Source organism: Cetorhinus maximus, chromosome 3 (assembly GCF_964194155.1).
Source record: "Cetorhinus maximus chromosome 3, sCetMax3.hap1.1, whole genome shotgun sequence".
Classification (NCBI taxonomy): Eukaryota; Metazoa; Chordata; class Chondrichthyes; order Lamniformes; family Cetorhinidae; genus Cetorhinus; species Cetorhinus maximus.
In genome coordinates this window covers 187,993,229-188,016,529 of record NC_135881.1, presented here as the reverse complement: position 1 = coordinate 188,016,529, position 23,301 = coordinate 187,993,229, and the positions used below count along the sequence as shown (strand labels likewise).

General features: G+C 41.1%; 1 protein-coding gene across 2 annotated transcripts in view; it reads right to left on the bottom strand.

Annotated features, from left to right (window-relative positions):
- The window catches only part of LOC144679118 (sodium/hydrogen exchanger 3), a 116,676-nt gene that overhangs the window by 72,562 nt on the left and 20,813 nt on the right, over positions 1–23,301 (bottom strand). Inside the window, exon 1 of one of the 2 annotated variants that reach the window (XM_078539454.1) lies at positions 7,469–8,199. The exons of the other annotated variant lie outside the window; for it this stretch is intronic. Within the exon in view, the coding sequence (XP_078395580.1) occupies positions 7,469–7,745 (277 nt within the window). The 5' untranslated portion in view covers positions 7,746–8,199. Of the gene's footprint in view, positions 1–7,468; positions 8,200–23,301 lie in introns of those variants that run through there. 2 annotated transcript variants of the gene reach the window in all.

The window sequence follows — 23,301 nt, the reverse complement described above, 5'->3', positions numbered from 1 at the left end:
TTTGTTTTATAAAGCTCCTGCAAAACACCTTCAGACATTTCATTATGCTAAAACCACCATATTAAATCCTGAAGACTGGAGGACATCATCCTCGTTTCTAGGGACTGATGATAAATACGTTGTTGCTGGAAAACAGGACTTGTGTTTTCTTTTTGAAACACATTTTCAGAAAGGCCAAGGTGGGAGAAAAGTGTGTGTGTCTCTGCAACTTGTTCCCAAAGTGCCCCAAGTCTCTCAGTATGGCATTGAGCTGCTGTATGAACATCAATCTTTTGTCTCTATTGACCCAATTATTTGGTGACATGCATCTCCAATACCGCTTAGCATAGTTATTGCCCTCAGGAACTTTTCCTCAGAATCTCAGAACAGGAGTAGGTCATTCAATTGCTTGAACATGCTCGACCATTTAATTAAAGCAATGATTTTATCACCATCAACCCACCTTTGTTCCATAACCCTTGCCTATCAAAAATCTATCAATCTCATTTTTAAAACTTTCAACTGACCTAGCTTCACTAGCTTTTTGAAGGTGTGTGTTCCAGATTTCTATTACCATTTGTGTGAAGTGCATCCTGAAAAATCACCCCCAAAGGGCCTTGCTACGAGTTTAAGTTCATACCCCAGAGAGAAAGTAGTTTTGTCTTCTGCCCCATCAGCTCCTTTAAGCATCTTAAAGACCTGAATTAAATCACCACTTAATCTTCCATACATCAGAGTATATAAGCCTAATCTATGCAACCGGCCCTCAGAATTTAACTTCAGTTAACCCTTTCTTAACTGCTTCCTTTCTAAAATTCAGATCTCTATCTTCACCTGTCTTTCCTCACATTTCATCCATGTCACACCTGAACTTTGTCCTTATATGCCACTGCGATTTGATAACACAGTAGGGGAAGAGTATTGTGTGCCCCAATTACTGAAATTCATTTTTAATGGGGCATTTACCCTTTCAAGTATATGCTGAGAAACAGTATATTCAAGTGCAGTTCTGATTTTGGCCATCCCTCAGTGCTGTGTGAACTTATGGCACACTAAAATAATAGTAATAATAACAACAAAGAACCAAGAGATAGAGACATTGAAATTTAAATAGAGACACAAGCCAGGTTGCAAAGATACCAGATACAGTTGGGGAGGCCGCATGAAAAAGGCCTGCTCCAATACTGAATATTCTAGCGCTTTCCTTCTTGGTGAAATTTGTATGATGCAATTAGTCCTGCTGCTCTTCTCAGTGGAATCTTCAATGCCCATGTATTTTTCTGGTTAGGGTGACCAGAATTGAACATGCTGCAAAATGTAGCACAGCAGCTAAAAACTTTATTCTAAAAGTTCCGTATCCTACCAGTCTGCTATTGGTTTCTGACAGGGGAAATCTCCCCAGATTGCTGCAGTACATGATGTGAAAGGCACGGCATGAAACTCTACATGGCCTTCACCTTTTCAAAATGAATATTAAACACTGGATCTTCCTGATGCTGGGACTCAGACAGACAATTATAACCACTTTACCCGTTAAATTGCGGTCAATGAAAAGGGACCTGTCCATCAGGAACCATCTGTGCTGCCACAGGTCCAATTACATGAAAGCAGTTTTGCTTTCAGCAGCAAACTTGACAAGTTTACATTTGGTTCCAATATCCAGGTCATTAGCGTCAATTAGAATCAACAAGGATTAGGCCCTACAAAATGCCCTTCAATTCCTTATCCCTCCTTCCCCAACAAGAACTCAAGAACTCTCCATTCTTTTAAATTTCTTATCTGGTTCCACATTCTACCATAGATTTTGTCTGTTGAATGCCGCAAGATAAAGTAAGATCTTTGTACAGGGAATAAACTGTTGATATATCAGATTTAGATTTGGTCTAAGAGGGTGCTGAGGAAACCAAGTGAATCATTTAGAGTTTTAAAAAAAGTATGAATTAGTTGTTTGCCTTGCACTCACATTTAAATCAATACTCAGGTACATTAATCATTGACCAATGAGCAATCCATTTTATCATGCTCCCAACAATTGTTTCCCAATAAACAAGATTATATATTTAACAAAACAAACTCAATGAGACAATTATAATATTGAATACCAAAGAGTTTACAATCACACATATCTAAAAATCAAGCTGATCATTAGCAAGTCACTAAGTCAGTGATTTTCAACCTCTCTGGTTAAGGATCCCCAATAATATAGTGTGAAATTCTGTAGAACCCCAACCCTTTCTCCTTCTGTATATATAAGGCAGGATTTTCCCCCCCGTTTGCAGGGGAGGGGGGGGGAAAGAGTTCAAGAGCAGGTGCACCTCCGATCGGCGCCCCCAATTGGGGGCGCGCTGCCATTTTACGTGGGCAGGCCAATTAAGGCCCACTCAGCGTGACGTCCACAAGAAAGTGCTATGCACTCCATGTGCGGGCGGGCGGGGATTCCGAGCCAAGAGTGCGCTCTTTTGTGCATGCGCTCAAAAAAGCGCATTCATCCCCCTGAGGCTAAATGCTGCCTCAGGGAGATCAGCTCCACAATAAAAAAAATCTTAAAAACAGAAGAAAAAATTTCCCTGACGTGTCCCCTCATGTGACACTATCACATGAGTTGGGACATGTTCATCACTTTTAAATACGCTTTTATTAAAATTTTTAAAAACCTACATGAAACCTCATCCCACCCATGGATGAGGTTTCATGCTTTTTCATATGCCCGCCAACCTTAAGGGTGGACGGCAGGTCCACTAATTACTTTGCCAATGGCCTCAATAGGCCATTGGCAGGTCAGCGGGTACACAGCTGATTCGGCTGAGCCCCTGCCAACCTGAAAATAGAAAGGAGGCGGGGCGGTGTCGGGAGTTCCGCCCGACATCATCCCATGTCATTTTACACGTCAGCGAGTGGGCCCTGCCCCTGCTCGCCAACCGGAAAATCCTGGCCACAGTATAGACAAGAACAATATTTCTTGAAAAATTTGGTACAGTTTTCAAACGATCTGAAAATTGCATGGAACCCCTTTAGAGATGCCGACTGAACTCTTGGGTTCCGGGGAACCCTGGTTGAAAAAAAAATCACTGCACTTAAGTACTATTATTGTGTACGTTTCTACTTCATTGCTGTGTAAATAAAGCATTCAAAATGCAGTTACTCTAAGCAATGTCAGCTAGATGAGAGCTTGAATTACTGCTCCGAATGAGAAAGCAGAAAGGAAGGAGCAACTAAGATACATTTCAGAAGTACTTCATGGATTGTAAAGCACTTTAGGATGTCCTGAGTTTGCAATCTGGAATACACTACCTGAAAGATCAGTAGAGGTAGATTTAATCACAGCTTTCAAAAATGGAATTCTATAATCACCTGAAGGCAAGTAAGTTTTCCAGGCTATGTGAATAGGGCAGGAGTGCAACTAGCTGAATTGCACTCGAGAGCCAGCACAGACTTGATGGGCCAAATGGCTTCCTGTGCTGTAACCATTCTATGATTCTATGAAAGGCAAACTATGAATGCAAGTTTTTTGTTTCTTTCTTTTTCTTGCATCTGTTTAGTGCCTTTCATGGCTACAGGACATCCCAAAGTATCTTACTGCCAATTCAAAACTCTGAACTGTAGTCACTGTAGAAATGCAAGTCAATCAGTAAGTCCCTACAAACAGGAATGAGATAAAGACCAAACAATTGGTTTTAGTGAGAGATAAACATTGACTTGGAGAACAGGAGAAATGCCTTGCTCTTCAAATTATGCCATGGGATCAGTTACATCCCACCAGGGGACTGATGGGACTTCAGTTTAACATTTCAACCAAAAGATTGTGCCTTCAACAGTGCAGCACTGTGTCAGATTAGGTTATGTGATCAAGTCTCTGGAGTGGACTTGAACCCATGCTTCTCACTCAGAGGCAATATTGCTACCACAGAGACATGGCTAACATTGGATTGAAGGTGGGTGACAACTGGCTAGGTTGTTTGCCTCCATGATTAGAACAAAACTCAATGTCAATACACTCCACAGTCAAAACACTTGCCAGCACGGACTCAACACTTGGACTCTAAATTGACTTTGTGTGCAACGTATCAGGAAGCAATGAACATCAACAAAACAGTGCTGTACAAAAGTTGGTGCTTTCCAGGGTGGAGAGATTGCAAAGTATGGCACCCAATAAATATTGCATTGAGTCATGTATTTGTTTACCATCTTTGACCTTAGTTTGTAATTCTGTTCAACCACAATGCCTTCTGCCAATCACATTGCATAAGACATCCACATGTTGGTCATAATATAAATAAACAAAGGTAAAAGCAAAATACTGCCGATGCTGGAAATCTGAAACAAAAACAAAAATAGCTGGAAAAACTTAGCAGGTCTGATGCTCTGCGGAGAGGAAGAGACAGTTAACGTTTTGAGTCTGTATGACTCTTCATCAGAACTCATCACGCATATTCTGAGGAACAGTCATACGGACTTGAAACATTAACTGTCTTCCTCTCCGCAGATGCTGTCAGACCTGCTGAGTTTTTCCAAATTATCAAACAACCTTGTCTGAAAGAAAATACAATATCTACTTAAGTGTCAACACATAAGATGTTACTTGTTGGCATGTGTCTTAACCTTCTTCCAAAGTTCATATAAACAAAACATTTTGGATCAGTAAGGTTCCTTTCACTTATTTAATTGAGTGAAAAGACTGATAACTTAAATACAATGTTCCCTTTTTCTACAGCTCTAGGAATTTTTTCCATGGTTCAAAAGTGAAGGAATAGAAAACATGTAAATTTGGAAGGCAGTGGGCACCCAAATGTGGAAGAAATTGCCCAAAGACTCTATAAAACAGCTCAATGAGCAGAGTCAGTATGTAACTGGACGGCCTTTCACAAGGACTTTTTTTTTTTAATTCATTCATGAGATGTGGACATCTTTGGCTCGGCCAGCATTTATAGTCCTAATTGCCCTTGAGAAGATGGTCGTGAGCTGCATTCTTGAACAGCTGCAGTCCATGTGGTGTAGGTACACCCACAGTGATCAAGTTTCATGTTGAGCTAGCTGATATTAGCCAAGATGGCAGTATTAATTCCACAAATTAGCTTCAGTACCACTTTTAAGGGCCGTTAAGAAAAAAAAGAGAATATTACAGTTCTTTCCCCAATTCCTCTTCAAATGGTTCTTCCTGGCAGTGCGCGTAAGTGGGCACGACACAGTCTATCCAACATCTGGCCTCAAGATGAAGACCACAGGCTTGGCAGGTGGACAGAGGGATGTCAGCACTTGTGGAACAAACCCCAGAAAGTCTTCGGGGAAAGAGGAAATTTATTGGAAAACTTAGTTCACAGCTTTCATAGCTTTAGTGAATACTGCTTCATTATTCACTAAACTATCACTCTCCCTGAAAACTAATTTGGGAAACCTTCTCCCACCACATCCGCACGTATGTTTCTTTTATAAAAATTGTCACAAAGCAAAAGGAGGGCACTATGCATGTTCCTACAGTGTAACTGATAAAAGTTCCAAGTCTGCAATGGGTGAGAAAAATTAACCAGTGGTTAAGTCACTAACACTGATCTCAATTTCTTTCCCTCCAGCTTAGGAGGTTTGGTCAGGCCATTGCTCTGAATTTTGATTGGGACACAAAATTTAGTGGCAAGAATTGTTAAATATGGCCAGTATTGAATCATGGCTACAATACCCTCTTCCTTCTGCTGATCTCCAATGGGAGAAAAGAGCCTGCTGACACTCACTGTCGAGACTAGTGGATGAAGGACAACCAGATGGCAGAAAGTGGCCATGGAATCAAACCCCAGCTTTCAAAAAGAGAGCACAAAATGTCAAAGACTTGATCATTGCTCTTCCGTAATACAACATTAAGTACCACATCAAGCACTGCTCCATCTCACAAAATAGGACCTTTGCAAAGCATATATTGACCCCTTCACCCAGTCTATCAGTGCTGAATGCAACAGCAAGTCGCCAGTTCTTGGATATTAAAAAGGACAATTTGAAAAACCAAGTAATTCAAAAAGTAAAAAAAATAAAAATGCTCCAATTTTAAAATACAAGCCACTAGGATGAAATTACTGTTGGGCAGCTCTCTCCAAGGCTCAGGTAGTAAAAGTGATTAGTTAATTTCTGCAGACCAGAAAGGGTCATGGTTCACTCCATTCATTGTTCACTTAGTTGATCTCAGAATGGAGAGATGACCCCTACAATTGGCCTCATTGTCAGAATTTTGGAGCGAAAAATTAATCAGCACTTCTGAAGCTGATCTACATTGGTCCAAAAAGTGCCATCAAATTAACAGCAAGGCTGATAACACTCACCATTATTTAAAGGCAAATGACAAAGAAACTTTAGCTGAGGGAAGATGCACTATTAAGTGCAGAAAATTGAGAAGTTACTGTCTGAGATGCATCACTCCACTGTTAGCCTCACAAAAGCGGCATCTCAGTCTGGCTCCCCATTCAAATGCATTGAATGTCAAAGTTCCTGTTGTTGTACTGTAGATACGAAATAAACCCACCACAAAAAGTTATTTCGTCTGGAAGTAACTTTTTAAACAGCATGATAACTGTTAATTGCTGCCAGTCAACCTCTGGCACTGAAAATATTACAAATATGAAGTCTCATTCCTTCAGGTTTTAACCTTTGGAGATCTTTTTACAATTAAATGACAATTTTTTTAACTTTTGTCTTCCTCAACCTAATCTATTTTCTCCTCCTTTTATTTCTCGTCCAGGACCTGATTGAATTCACCCAATGTTCATTCTAACTTACATTTTCTTGTTCCATCTTGTACTGTTCATTTCACAATCCTTCAACCTGATTGGTTAAAGGAGGCAAACAGTTGTTTGCCCTTTCTCACTCAGTTTTCGGGATATCCTATAGAGGATGTACACCATTTTTAATTACACATCTCCAGCAAACTGCACGGCAAACAATCATGACGCAAAATATCATGGTGATTAAATGGGCTTGGCAAGTCTAACTAATGGTGTGCCCTGTTCATTAACCTGTTAAGTATTCTTGGGCCATTATATTCCTGGACTGTTATTGCACTGGAATTCTCAGTAAACTCCATTTCGTCTCATTGAAACCAGACACCAAACTTATCCATATAGGCATTTATGGGTTACAATTAGTAGAGACTCAAGCCCAGGGATAACAAGTCTGACCATGCCAACAATCAACAATGATGACAACTTCAGCAAGATGTGCAACCGGTCCAAGCCCATGAAACTCTTTACCTAGCAAGGGGTCAACTTCTACAGCCAGAGAGAGAAAAAAAATCATAGATATAGAAAATCCATTAAAATGACTGATCTTCATAGACCTCCACGATATACAGAAACAGATACCTAGGATTATGTAACTAAAATATCAACTCCAAAAGGAAGTTTAAACCCAAGATGCTTTTCTGGGACATAACAGTCCCAAATTAGTTTGCAGTAACAAAAGGCAACCCCCAAGAGCAAGCCTCAACATCCAGCGAAGACACTCAATTGCTCACCAATTTTAGCTAAACTGGCCACTAAGATCCAGACTGCAATGACGAAGGGCTCTTTCACATGTTGCCAATTAAAGATGACGACCTGGTAACCGTAGCTGGTCGAGTTAACTTCTGCTGGGCTGAACGGTGTCTCCCCAGTCCGGTCAGGGCTGGATTCCCTCTGCGGGACCCGGTTGATGGTTCCTTCTGCTGAGCAGCATAGCAACGCGCCCAGAGCTAACAGCACAAGGGACCAGAGACTGCACCTGCCCGCACGCTCTCTCGTATCTCTGCCCATATTGTCTGGTTTCCGCGATCAAGATCCCAAGTGTGACTGTTTCGAGTGCTCTAACAAACCGCTAACCTCTCCATTTATAAAGCCGGCATGTTAAGAGGGGGAGGGGCCAGTGGCTCACCTCGGGCAGAATTGCAGTACCTGCACCTATAATTACACCGAGACTTCGCTCTCTTTGCCAGGTAGCTCAGTGAAACCCTCCCCTGTTGAAATGACTGTTGAGAAAATGCCACTTGCAATCTTCTAGTGAGTACCGCCCTTTCCCTCGCCTCCTTCAATTCGAGGTGGATTGTAACGTTTTAATTTGCAGAAAGTCAATGCTTTGAGCTGCCCGTTCTCGGTGCTTAAGTCGAAAGACTATTGATGCTATTTACTTCCTGGGGAAGGCGGGATCGGATTGGAGACGAATCATTGGCGTTAATCGGGTCGGAGCTCCCTGACGGCAGTTCCCATTCAGTATTACAAGCCCTTGGCATCCCCCGGGGATCCATGTGACACATCCTTCACACAGCAGAGGAGGAGGCTAGCACCATCGCTGGGTAACCCTTGCATGGTGAACTTCAGAGCGTCTCGTTGCTGAACATATTCTTTCCTCTTGCTGTAATCGATTAAAATGAATTATTCATTTTTTTTTTAAATTATTCCAACACTTGTGACTTCCTAAAGTTTCAAACCCCAACAGTCATGAGGACAAAAAAGCATGTGCAGCTATTTAAGATGCCAGAAAGCGCAGGACCATGTTTCACAGACAAGGACATGTACCACGTCCGAGTAACCAACGGGATATTTTATGAATAAAGTATATTTTTGCAAAAAAAAAGGGGACATTTATCCACGCTGATGTCAAAGGACCCTTGCTGACTGCAGTGGTTTGATCAGGTTAAATCGCCACAGGCTGTTTATATTTTTTAAAATACGCGTACGTACCCCAGATTAAAATAAAGTTCGAGTTTGCATTAAATATGCAAGTTGCAAAGGTCACCTTTAAAGAATAGTTAGGAAATGAATAGCCAGTATGATTAACAGTTCGCTGACTTGCATGTAGCGGAGATAGGACTTCCAGTAACCTGATCAAATATCTTGCAAGACCGTTCAAGGCATTAGTCCGCGATAATAAGATTTATTGGCCACTTGCATTGAAATATTTAAATGCGGTTGGGTACCCAGCCGTCACAAGTGAGAAAATATGTTTTTTTAATATCGTTCATTTATGGAGTTCACTGAGCATTAGAATACATACGACCTGGCTAAATGTATATAAGTCACCCATTATAAGTGAAAAGGCCTGATAGCAAAGGCTAAAGTGGAACAGAAAATGCTGGGGAAAAAAAACTCAGATCTATTTTTTATCTCCACAGTTGTGGCCAGGCCCGCATTTCCAGTATTTTCTGTTCTTATTTCAGATTTCCAGCATCGGCGGTGTTCTGCTTTTACTAAAAGTCGAGAAAAGTTCTCAATAAAAGCATGCCCTTGGAGGTAGGGCAGCATGTCTTTTGGGAGTTTCAGTAATTATTCATATGTCTGGGCAAGCAGTTACAGTTCGATAAAAGCAAAATGCTGCGGATGCTGGAAATCTGAAACAAAAACAAATATTGCTGGAAAAATTCAGCAGGTCTGACAGCATCTGTGGAGGGGAAGACAGTTTCGAGTCCGTATGACTCATTCGAACTAAAGAGAATTAGAAATGTGGTGAAACATAAACTGTTGGACTGAATGAAACTGGAGGCAAAGGAGAGATTACCAAAGATGCCATAAACAAAAGGTCAAAGGGGTGTTAATGGTGGTGCTATTAGCTAAAGGGTGTGCTAATGATGACATTAAGGTAGAAAACAGGATGAGCATAGTCCAGATGGCTGTAAAGTGCCTAATCGGAAGAGGTGATGTTCCTCCAGTTTGCATTGAGCTTCACTGGAACATTGCAGCAGACCAAGGACAGACATGCATGAGAGCAGGGTGGTGTGTTGAAATGGCAAGTGACAGGGAGGTCTGGTAGTTATAGTTTGATGTTGAGGCCAACAATCCAATCAGGGGTTTCAGCTGATGAATGGTTGTGATGCCACCAGGAGTCGATCTCTCAGGGCAGGAGTTCTCTATGTGGGCGATGGTCTGACTTGGATGGCCAGAGTCAAAATTTGAGCTGCTCCTCATGTTCCACTCGTGGAGAAAGTGACCACTTCTTCTCTGGCTGATCCTCAAATGGTTGAGGGTTGTCCAGGTTTTCCGTGGAAGGTTGAAACCTGGCACTTCACCACTCGGTCAGTCACCAGGTTGCTGTTGGTGATGTTTGCAGTCCAGCAGGTAGGTGGGACTCAGTTTGTAGTGTGTTCCAGTAACGGTTATGGGATTTCAAACAGTTGCGGGGGTTTTGAGTTCTTGAGTCAATAAGACTGCTTCAGGCAATGGTGTTCTTTGAAGATGTTATTCCTGCGGACATCAGGAAGACACTCGAGCTGTTTTGGTCCCAACATTCTACAAATAATCCTCATGACTCCCTGGATTTTCTATAATTAACCATTACAGAAAAACTTGAATTTCTGTCATTCCTTTCAGAACCTCCCTAACCATTTTACAGCTAAAGTACTTCTGAAGTGCAGTTACTAGGAAACCGCAAGCTCCCACAAACAGCAATGTGCTAATAATCTGTTTGAGCAATATTTTGTCCCCCAACTAATATTGGCTAGAAAACTGGGTAGAACACATCAGTTCTTCGAGTGACTGCCACTGAACCTTTTATATCCACGAGAGGACAGGCAGGGCCTCAGGTTAACAAAGATGGCACCTCCACGAGGGCAGCACTCCCTCAGTACTGCACTAAGTATCCGCTTAGATTGTGTGCTTAAATCCAATGGACTGAGACTTGATCCCACAACCTTCTGACTCAGAGGCAAGAGTACCACCCATTGTGCCACAGCTGTTGAAATGAAATTAAAATGCATCGCTCCAATCAATATTCTGGGTACCTTACACCTCAAGTTACATTGGGACACAGCTAGCGAATTGGCTGATGCACATGGCCATCGGAAGTTACTAGGAGAGTAGGGCTGCTCATGAGCAATGGGTGTGATTACAGGGTCAGGGAATACTTGGAAACTAGGGAGTTTACAATCTAAGATTGTGTGAAGAAGGAGTAGTCCATTCAGCCCCTTGATCTTGTTCTGCCATTCATTCAATTATATCATAGCTAATTTGTACCCCAAATCCATTTAGCCCCTTTTGTTCTACATCCATCAATAACAAATCAATGGATCCGAGTCTTGGGTTTTTATTGACAGTGTCCGCAACCTTTTTGGGACAGGGGAAATAATTGTTTGTGATGTGTAACATTATTTGAAGAACAGAGTAGATAGAGAGAAAAAAAATGGCCCATGCATCAAGTTAGGGCAGAGTAATTAATGGAAACCCCTGTAGGAAAGGGGCAGCAGCAGGACGTACGTGGAGGGCTAGAAAGTACATCAGGAGCTAAGGGACAGCCAAAGATTGAAGCAAAATAAAAGGATTTCAATTGATGAGGAGATTGATGAAAAATTTAATGTTCATATCTTCAGCAAATTAATGCAACTTCTAATTAGTGACATTTAAAACACAGCCTGGATTCAAATGTTGGACAGGAATTACAACTGTTTATAATTCATTACAGCAACAAACTGTAGCTCAGTGCTAATACTCTTGCCTCAGAGCCAGAAGTCTCACTCTGGAGGCCTGAGCTCATAATCCAGGCTGAAACTTCAATGCAGTACTGAGGGAGTACTGCACTGCTGAAGGTGCATCCCATCTTTCACCCTCTAAACCAAAAACTCCGTTGGTGCCTATTCTCAAGTCCTGTTGACCAATCATCCATGCCTTCCCTGACCATTCCAAACTTAAAATTCTCATCCACATGTTTAAATCAACCCTGGCTTCCCCTCTCCGTCATCTCCTACAACACAAGAAATCTGCATTTCTCCAATTCTGGTCTCCTGTGCATTCCTGACTTCCTTTACCCTACCATTGGTACCAAGCTCTTGAATTCCCTCCCGACCTCTCCCAAGTACTCCTTAAAACCCAACTTTGACCTAGCATTTAGTCGCCTGTCCAAATATATCCTTGTGGATCAGCGCCAAATTTCGTCCGATAACACTTGCATGGAATACCTTGGAATGTTTTACTATCTTAAAAGGATACTCATTAAAAAAAAGTTGTTGGTTAATGTCGCATCTGAAAGAATAAAGGGGTCCTGTCTGCCCTTTAGAGGTGAATGTAACACTATTTCAAAGGACAGCAGGACAGTTCTCCCCGGAGTCCTAGACAGTATTTATCCCCCAACCAACATCACTAAAACAGAATATCTGGTCATTACCACATTGCTGTTTGCAGAACCTTGCTGTGTACAAATTGGCTGGCACATTTGTATACATTAAAACAGTGGCTACAATTTGAAAACACTTTACAGCCAACTGAAGTTATGATAAGTGCCATATGTTCTCTCATTAATTACTGTTGGTCAAGGTGCAAAGATTGCAGGCTCAAAAATAACTGTCACGAGGAATCAGAATAATAAATGTTGCCGTGCATGTAACTAGTGTTTAGTTCTGACATAAATACATTAAACACCCTGGGTAGAAAATATGCCATATATAAACATCTGCCAACACCTGCTCCCAAAAATGTTTAAGACTGTATATTCTTTAAACTGATTCAACCAAAGAAATTGATAAGTAGAAAATGTTCCTTTGAAGAGAGTGAAGAGCTTATAGTTCAACATGTATTCTGCTATTTAGTTTTATAAAACTTTGTATTCTCTTTTGCTTGCTTTTTTTTAAAAAACTTGACAAGTTTGAGCAAAAGCACATACAATTTTCCCACCTTCTTAGTTGAGAAGTGAAGAGCACCCTTTGTTCTCTCCTGCAAGCAATTTAGAACCAGAGGTCCATACCACTGAAGGAGGCCATTCAGCCTATTGTCTGTGCTGATTCTTCACCAGGGCAATCCAAAACTAATCTCAATGCCACACTCTCTCCCTATAGCCTTCCTTGTCTTCAAATAATGTAACCAATTTTATCTCCTAAAATGCAATGGCTGTTCTCTTAAGCACTTCCTGTGGTGAAACATTCATTCAGTGCTGCAGGAATCTTCGATGCAACACGTTTTCTCTTCATGCAGGATTGTAACTTGGCAAATTAACTTTTACCGCAAATCGGAGTTAATGGTTGATGTAAACCTACCCCAGTAAGAGAGGTTAAAAGCTGCAGATTTCAGTTAGTAGTAGATAACTTTGCTTACAGAAATGGCCATTGCAGTCATGCCTAAAAAAGACTTTGGACATAAAAGTCTCCATGTGCCTGCTAAGAATATCAGTCCTAGTTGTGTCATAAGATAACAATGCTCCAGGCAAATCATATTATTAGGATATCAAAACAAATATTTAGCTTTTGATCTCCATACTCGTACTTCAGAACACATCATACAACAAAGGGCACAATTACAACATGTTGTGTAATTCATTATACAGTTTGCACTCTGGATTGTTAATCATTTAAAAACAACATTTTAGCAGAGCTAGCATAATTGACCCAAAGTAGCAATTGCACTTCTCATTATTGATGCTGCCATCATCTTGTATTTAAGTTAAAGTTAAGTTAAAGTTAAGTTAAAGTTATCTCGAAGCTTCATGGAAAGGAATCTATAAAATAGGCAACAAGCCAGCAAAGCAAAGATTAGAAGAGCTAACCTAAAGCTTGGTTGGGGAGAAAGTTTTGAAAAGCAAACAGGATAGAAAGGGGTGGTGAGATTTAGGACTCACGGATGAACCAATGTTGCACATGAAAGTAGGGGTAAAGAAGAAAAATTATACAAAAAAGTCAGTTAGAAGAACACAATTTAGCAAGCAGAGATAATAGGGAAGCAAAATAATAGGGCTAAAGAAGGTTCCTAGGCCATTAATTGATTTGTAAATGAGAAAAGATTTTAAACAGCATTGAAGGAAGCTCTGCAAACCAACATTGATGTAATGAGTAACAAGGACAGAATTCATGCAGAGTTTTTGGCAAGTTTGAATTTACAATAAGTGTGAAAGATAGAAGGGAAGCCAAGTAGAGTACAGAGAGTGCAGGAGCAGAGAGACCTAAAGAGGTGCATATACACAAATCTTTGAAGGTGGCAAGACAAGTTGAGAAGGCTGTTCAAAAAGAGTATTTTAGATTCTTGACTTCATTAGCAAAGGAATAGAGTACAGGAACAAAGAAGTTATGCTAAACCTTTGTCAAGGCCTTGAAGAGGGTGCCAAAGAGATTTTATTAAGATTGGCACCAGGGTGCCAATTATGTGTTCAGTTATGTGGAGAGACTGGAGAAGCCAGGGTTATTCACCTTAGATCAGCAAACGGTTAAGAGGAGATGTGTTCCAAGATTCTGACAGAGTACATAAGAAACTGTTTCTACTGGCAAAAGAAGGTTGGTAACCAAAGGGCAAAATTTGAAGCGATTGGTAAAAGAACCACAGGCAACATGAGGAAACTTTAAACACAAGAAGTTATGATAATATGAAACACATTGAAAGGGCAGCAGAAGGAGGTTCAATGTTAACATTCAAAAGAGATTTAATGAATACTTGAAGGGGGAAAAATACAAGGCTATGGAGAAAGAGCAAGGGAGTGGGATGAATCAGCCAAAGAGTAAATATAAAGGGTTGTCCAGATGGCCACCTTCTGCAGTGCACCAGATTCTAGGTGTGTATCAAGGTTTCAGCAGCAAAGGGGCTAAACTAAACATGGAAGGTGAGTTATGTTAGAGGCAGAAACAAGCAGTCTGTATTTGATGGAAAGGAACTTGAATGGGAAATCGTGCCCTGTACATCGAAGTCTAGGTCAATAATATAGATCAAGAAAAGCAATGGTCCTAATACTGAACCCTGGGGAAACCCACTGTATATTTCAGTCCAAATAACAACAGTCCATCACTACTGTTTCCTGTCACTCAACCAATTCAGTATCCATGCTGCCACAGTCTCTTTTATGCCATGGGCTTCAACTTTGCAACAAACCTGTCAAGCGATACTTAAGAGTCAGAGGTCTACAGCACAAAAAAAGGCCCTTCGGCCCATCAAGTCTGCGCCGGTCAAACAAGTACCTAACTATTCGAAGACAAAAACAAAAATTGCTGGAAAAACTCAGCAGGTCTGACAGCATCTGTGGAGAGGAAGACAGAGTTAACGTTTTGAGTCCGTATGACTCGTCATCAGAACTAAAGAGGAATAGAAATGTGGTGAAATATAAGCTGTTTAAGGGGGGGTGGGGCAGGTGGAGCTGGATAGAAGGCCAGAGATAGGTGGAGGCAAAGGAGAGATTGCCAAAGATGTCATAAACAAAAGGACGAAGGGGTGTTGATGGTAATGATATTAGCTAAAGGATGTGCTAATGGGGACATTAAGGATAGAAAGCAGGATGAGCAAGTGACTGATGGCCCTGGTTGGGGTGGGGGGGGGGGGGGTGGTGCGGGGTGTGAAGGGATCAAAATTGGCTAAAAGATGGAGATATAACAATGGATGGAAATAAATTTTTAAAATAATAATAGAAATAGGAGGGAAAAGAAAAATATATATTAAAAAATATATAATAATTATTAGAAAAAGAGGGATCAAAAAAGGGGGTGAGGATAGAGGAGAGAGTTCATGATCTGAAGTTGTTGAGCTCAATGCTGAGTCCGAAAGGCTATAAAGTGCCTAATCGGAAGATGAGGTGCTGTTCCTCCAGTTTGCATTGAGCTTCACTGGAACATTGCAGCAGGCCAAGGACGGACATGTGGGCATGAGAGCAGGGTGGAGTGTTGAAATGGCAAGCGACAGGGAGGTCTGGGTCATGCTTGCTGACAGACCGAAGGTGTTCCGCAAAGCGGTCACCCAGTCTGCGTTTGGTCTCTCCAATGTAGAGGAAACCGCATTGGGAGAAGTGAATGCAGTAGACTAAATTGAGGGGAGTGCAAGTGAAGTGCTGCTTCATTTGAAAGGAGTGTTTTGGGCCCTTGGACGGTGAGGAGGGGGGGAAATAAAGGGGCAGGTGTTGCACCTTCTGCGGTTGCATGGGAAAGTGCCATGGGAGGAGGTTGAGGTGTAGGGGGTGATGGAGGAGTGGACCAGGGTGTCCCAGAGGGAACGGGCCCTACAGAATCCCGACAGGCACTCTAAGTATTCTAATCCCATTTTCCAGCACTGGGCCCATAGCCTTGTATGCCAAGGCATCGCAAGTGCACATCCAAATACTTCTTAAATGTTATGAGGGTACCTGCCTCTACCACCCTTTCAGGCAGTGAGTTCCAGATTCCCACCACCCTCTGGGTGAAAAAATTCTCTCTCACATCCCCTCTAAACCTCCTGCCCCTTACCTTAAATCTATGCCCCCTGGTTATTGATCCCTCCACCAAGGGGAAAAGTTCCCTTCTTCATCAAACACCTTTTGGAAGTCCATTTACACCACAATTGCCACATTGCCCTCATCAACCTTCTGTTACTTCATCAAAAAACTCAAATCAAATTGGTTACAACATGATTTGCTCTTAAATTCATGGATTAATTAAGGAAAGCCAGCTTGTTTGTCCAAGTGGCTAATCTTTCCAGGATTATCGTTTCTAAAATCTATCCCACTACCAAAATTGACTGACTTGTAGTTACTGGACTTATTATTATGCCCTTTCCCAAACATGGATGTAAATTTACAATTCTCTAGTCCTCTGACGCCACCCTTATATATCGAAGGGGAATTGGAAGATTATGGCCAGTGCCTCCACAATTTCTACCTTTACTTCCCTCAGTATCCCTGGATGCATCTGATCTGGTCCTGGTGACTTATCAAATTTTAAGTACATCCAGCCTTTCCAATACCTCATCAATTTTTAGCCCATCCAGTATCTCAAATAGCCCCTCTTTCACGATGCCTTTACTTCCTTGACAAAAAAGCTGCAAAGTATTAATTTAGTACCTCAGCTATGCCCTCTGCCTCCATGCATTAATCCCCTTTTTGGTCCCCAATCGCCTCCATTCCTCCTTTTACAACCACCATTTTACTATTTACATGCCTATGGAAGGCTGTCGGATTCCCTTCATGTTGGCTGCCAGCCACTTCTCATACTCTATCTTTGCTGCTCTTGTTTCACTTCTCTGACCTTTCTATATTCAACCTGGTTCTTGCTTGTATTACAAGCCAGGCATCTGTAATGCACACCCTTCTTCAGCTTCATCTTGCCCTCTCTTTCATCATCCAGGGAGCTCTCACTTGGTTTGTCCTACCTTTCCCTCTTGTGGGAATGCACACATGCTACCTCATCTTTAAAAGATGACCTGTTGTTCAATTAGTTTTCTCCAACTGATATTTGATTCCAAGTTACCTGGGCCCGATCTATTCTCACCCCACTGGTCATCCTCCAACGAATTATTTTTATATTTTTTAAATTTTGAATGGAGGGGTGAGGAAGTAAAGGTGTTCAAGGGAGGTGACTGGTCATAAAATAAGGGACCCTATGACTATTCTTGCTCTCCAGAATTTATTATACTTACTGTCTTTACTATTCGTGTTATCCAACTCCCTCTCTCTCAAAACGGTCAGCAGCTTGATGGGGAATATTCTATTCATGCCATTTCCACAGTTCCTTAAACACTGGTCATTATTACACACCCGCACTGTTGGAGCTAAATGTAATGAATGAAAACCGCATGTTGTGGAGACTTGCCCTCATTCAGCAACGCAAACTACAGGGGGCAAGCTGGTACTTGAAATACTACAAAGGCCACAATGCAGGAAAAGTTGGGAGCAAAATTGCTTCACTTTTATATATGCGCTTACAATTCAGAGTATCTGCAAGCTATATGAATGATTATTAATTGTTCATTAACATTATTCATGAGTTTTATTATTTGCCTGCTCCTCGGTACAAAACCATGTGGAATTGAGCTCTCTATTTAACAGCGGAGAAAGGCAGGGAGGGTAAACGTGAGATCAGGAAGCATGGACAAAGAGGGAGAGCAACAATAATAAAAGAAGGACCGGCTTTTATTGTGAAGCTGACAACTCGTGCACACTATCTTTATCGTAATACATATATATTCCAAGGATGATGTATTTTACAGTACACCCAGATAATCATAACTGCTCTTATAATTTTACAGATGCCAATAGATCGATGTATTTGCAGCATTCTGTTTTTATTGCTGACTTCCAGTCGCTTCCAAAATGTCTGCACAGTGTAAAAGTCAGGTGATTTAAAGCACTGTAATATATTGCAAAGTCAATTAGATTTTAAAACCAGGTCATAAAAATTGCATTTGATAGCAAGGACATTGGGTTTATCTATAGATGAAGGAATTCAACTTGGAAGCCAAAATAAAACAGTGCGTTATGCAACTGAAGAGGAACACGGTGCCTCTTTCTTTTAAGTTGTATGTAAGTCAGAATATCAGGATAATTCCCTTGCTCTTTTCATAATGCCATGGGATCCCTCCCCCAAGGGAGAGCCATGGTTTATTGTTTCATACACAAGACTGCATACCCAACAGTGCAGCACTTCCTCAATACGGCATAAGGTTACGTGTTGAAGCCCCTAGACTTGAATCCACAACTTTGTCTCAAAGCAAGAGAGAGAGCTAAGATTGCCACCTAGGAAGAGAACTGGCCAACAAAAAGAATACAAAAACATGGTTATTGCCAGATTTCACTGTATCAGAGGTAAAGAGTCGAAGTGAGAACACTAGGGACAAAGTGTTTCATTTTCTAATGCTGCAACCGCCTGTTAGACAAGGAACCAAGAAATAATTTAAATAAGAACAGATCATCTGACAACTCTGACTTAAAAAATGAAACTGTGCTCACTATCCTCACCAGAAATATATCAAGAGGCACAAAGAACCCAAAATACAGTAGCCGTAACTCCTATATGGTTAGAGGTTATGTACAAGGAAGTACCTTGTACATAGTTGCAATATAGCCCTAGCCTATAAGGATTTACCGTCCAATTATAAAAACAAAAAACTGCGGATGCTGGGTCAGTCCAATGTTTTTTTTTTATGCAAACCAGCACTGTCTTAAAAGCAATTATAAAATGGATAAATATTCTGTTCTGATATAATAATGTTTAAGATTAAAGAAAAGCTATTTTTTGACCCAAGAAACACTTTTTTAAACAAACACTGCTCATTTATTCTCTTGGCCACACAATTTAACAGCAAACAGTAACAGTGCATTTGGACTAAGTGTACTCTATAACCTAATTAAAAAGAAGGAACATCACCTGGTTAAACTAGGATCTCTCGAGCAAGGTCAACTTGAACAAAAAAAATATTCAACTCTTTCTTCCTTTACCCATCAATCCTCCCACCCCCACCGTCTCCAAATCATGTTTATATCATGGTAGAGCTATGATTTGGGGCTCCTGCAGTGACAACTGATAATGGGCTATCCAGTGGATGACATTCAAAATATGGGCAAAATTTCAATGTGGCAAGATCTCTTCCCTCATCATAACTTTATAGCTTTCATATCAAATATACAATCTAATCTTCAAAGTTTTATCATTACTTAATTTGAATCAGTCAATCTCAATCTTATCTTGCATTTCAAAACTAAAATGCATAACCACAACATTCAGCTCAATACAATGAGCTAGGTAAATATCAAAACGCTAGTTTTGTAATAACTTCGCTGCAAATGATCTTGCAAACTTCAAAACCAACTTTCGATCTTAAGGCATAGCCTGACATTTAATCACATATGATACTATCTAATAAACTTGGTATAATTATAAACTATTACTGCACAGCTTGTTTGTTTGTTTGGAGAAAGAAAAATCATTTTAAGAGCACATTACAGGTTACAGATAATACTTGTAGTGCAGTAACCTTAAAAAAAAAAGTTATTAAGTCAAATGATCTGCTTGTGAAAGAATGACAAAGCACTAATGTGGATGTTGAAACTGAATCAGCAGTTAAGGTGCTACAATTTGCCTCAGTACCTATTTTGGTAGGAAGAATAGAAAGGTCAATTATTACTTGGAAGGTGCAAGCTCTAGTGGGTTAAAGGAGCAAAAGGATCTTGGAGTACAAATCCAATCACTAGAAGTTGCACCACAGGTTGGCAAGACCATTAAAAAAAGAAAACCAAACTTCATTTCCATAGGAAAAAGGAAGAAAGTTATGCTAAATTGGTATCAAGACTTACTGCATGCAATTCTGGTCATTATTTTATAAGAGATATTGGAGAGGGTGCAGAGAGGATTGACAAGGATGATACCAGAAATGCGTTTGTGGGGGGAGGGGAGGGGGTTGCAGGAGAGGGTGCGGTCAGGTGCACCTTCGATCGGCACCCCCGATCAGGGGCGTGCCGCCATTTTCCGTGACGTCCGCCGGAAAGCACTATGCGCTCCCTCTGCAGGCGGAGGAGGATTCCCTCGGCCGGGAGTGCGCTCTTTCGCGCATGTGTGTGGAAGAGCACACTGATTTCCCTGAGGCTAAGTGCTGCCTCAGGGGGATTGGCTCCAACTTTAAAAATGTTAAAGAGACGATATCAAAATTTCCCTGACCCTGTCACATGAGTTGGGACATGTCCATCACTTTTAGCGAAACCTTCATTAAATATTTAAAAACCCTCGTGAAACCTCATCCCACCCATGGATGAGGTTTCATGCTTTTTCTTAAGCCTGCCAGCCCGAAAGTTGAACGGGCAGGTCCATGAATTATATTGTTAAGTACTTTTTAAATGGCCTCAATTGGCCGTTGACAGGTCGGCGGGCACACAGCTGATTTGGCTGCGCCCCCACCAACCTGAAAATGGAAATGACGCGGGGTGACGTCGGGAGTTCCGCCCGATGTAGTCCTGTGTCATTTTACGTGTCGGTGAGCAGGCCCCACCCCCTGCTCACCGACCAGAAGATCCTCCCCATAGGGAAGAGCATATCTAGAGGACAAAGATAATTCCTTACTGGATTTCTTGGTGAATAAGAAGAAACCTATTTACCCAAAGAATGGTGAGAATGTGGAACTCCCCACCAGAGGACATGACTGAAGTAAATAGTATAGATTCATTTAAGGGGAAGCTAGGCATCCATAGGAAAGAAGGGAATAGATAGAGGGTTACGATGATATATTTAGAGGAGGAAAGATGGGAGGAGGCCTGAGTGGAGTATAAATGCCAGCATGATTTAGTTGGGCTGAATGGCCTGTTTTTAATGCTATTTATCCTATGTAATCCTATATAATCTCTGGCCCAGTGCAGGGAATAACTTGCACTACCCCAACTACAACATTTGCAGCATCTTTAACATAAAAGGTAGTTCAAAACACTGCAGGACAAAGCAGTCCACTGGATTGGCACTTCATCTGCTAGCCGGAATGTTCGTTCCTTCTACCATCAGCACATTAAATAACTAGTCTACAGGAAATACTGCAACACACTCACCAAGGGGTGGAAGCAGCTCCAAAACATTGACCCCCACCCATGGAGTGTTGGGCTGCAAGAACTAGAGTGGGGCTTGAACCCTCAATCTTCTGACCAGAGGTGCAAGTGCTCCTAATTGTAATCACAAGTGCATGACAAAAAAATCTCAGCCAGAATATGAAATAGTTCCAGGTCCACCAAGAGCAGAATTTCTGAGAAAGTAACGTCCCAAGTGGACTGTGGAAAGCACTATCTTACGTACCCAGCACGATGTGCCTAGACTCCCAAAGCCAGTTAACAGTATTTTCAAACAAAAGGCTCAAGAAATCAAAGATGCACAAGGAGCCGGAAGAAAATCCAGAATTATTTGGTAATAAATTTGCAAATGGGACAAGAGAACAGAAGTAAAATGGCAAACTGTCAATAAGTTCTTCAGTAATTAATACACAGGAAAGAGAGGGTTTTATTTTAAGAGTGTTGGATACGAAATCCCAGAGTTACTTAAATAATGACTCAGCAGTAGGGTGGGAAAAGTAAGTCCCAGTCATTCTTAATAGATGAAAGATTGCCTTCCTAACCTGTAATTACTTTGTGATGCTTGGACATTGCTCATTATTGATTGAGCCTTATATTTTCCATTGATTGACTATTAGATTCTTCATTCTAAAATCTAACATTTGATCAAAGTGGGAACAATGCATAATTAAAATTACTCAGTAATTGACTAGGGAAGCAAAGAGCAAACATTTTATTGCGATATAGCAAGACCAAATCAAGTACAGAAACAATTGCTTGCATGTTAAAATGCAAATCTCAGCTCTTGAGCTTCATTATTGTTATTTGATCACTGAGCTTCCTAATCAATCTGTAGTATAAAGTAAATTATTGAACATGTCAGGAAGCCAAACTGCAAAACAAAGCTGAGGCTGGGATTTCTATGGCGAAATCACCTGATTTCCCAAAGCCTTTTCCATCATCTAAAAAGGCACAAGTCTGAAGTGAGATGGAATACTCTCCATTTGCATTTGCAGCTCCAGTCAAGAAATTAGACATCATCCAAGACAAAGTAGTGCACTACATTGGCACCCCCTCCACGATATTAAACAAGGTCTTCCTCCAACACACCATGGTAGTAGTCCGTACTATCTTTAAGATGTTCTCCTTTGACAGCACCTCCATGCGATCTCCACCACTTAGTTGGACAAAGTCGGCAAGTGCAAGGGAACACCATCACCTTCAAGTTCTCTCCAAGTCACACACCATCCTGACTTGGAAATATAACTCAGTTCCTTCATTGTCACTGGGTCAAAATCCTGGAACTCCCTACCCAACAATGGAAGTACTTTCACCACCCAGACTGCTGCAATTCAAGTTGGCAACTCATCACCATCTTCAAGGATAATTGGGAATAGGAAATAAATGGTATTGCCAACAATGCCCATATTCCATGAATGACTAAAACAAAAGGTGCAAAGGCCAGATTTTAGAAAAAAATACAATTTACATTCACCGGGTGACTCGCCTTATAAATGCAGCATCCAGAAATACCAGGGATGCTCCCATATTTGATTCCCGATATTTGCTCATGAATTCCTTTCAAACAAGGGAACATCTAAAACATAAAAAATTCTCAGTACCCATAAGCTGGAGAGGAGAAAAAGAAAATTGGATCCCCACTCCTATTCCTATCCAGAATCCATTATTGCAAAGGGCCAGGGTGTGAAGTGCCATGGTTTTTATAAGACACCAATCACTAAGCAATTGGGTAAACACATTGTGAGTTCATTTATTGAGACTAGACATACATGGGTATAAAGCTTGAGGATACCAGCAGGATAGCTGTGTGTGCTCTGCTTAAAAACAAAAGTGAAATTAAAACTGGATTGCATGACACACTTCCTTTCTGGTGATGTCATGCTGAAATCCCTTAAAGGTATATTACAACATAAAGCATCAGACAATGGAAAGATAATACTTAGTTCTGACGCCTTCCATGTTAAACAGCACATTGGCTAACTCAGTCTAGGATGACCCCAAAAAACAGCCACTTTGACAAAGTTTCAGAAGTAGCCATGGATCCGCAACTTAACTCTGGCACAATTTGAGCGGGGTTGGGTGTTTTGAGGAGACAAAATATTGCACCTGGGTTCTTTAGCTCACAGAAGACAC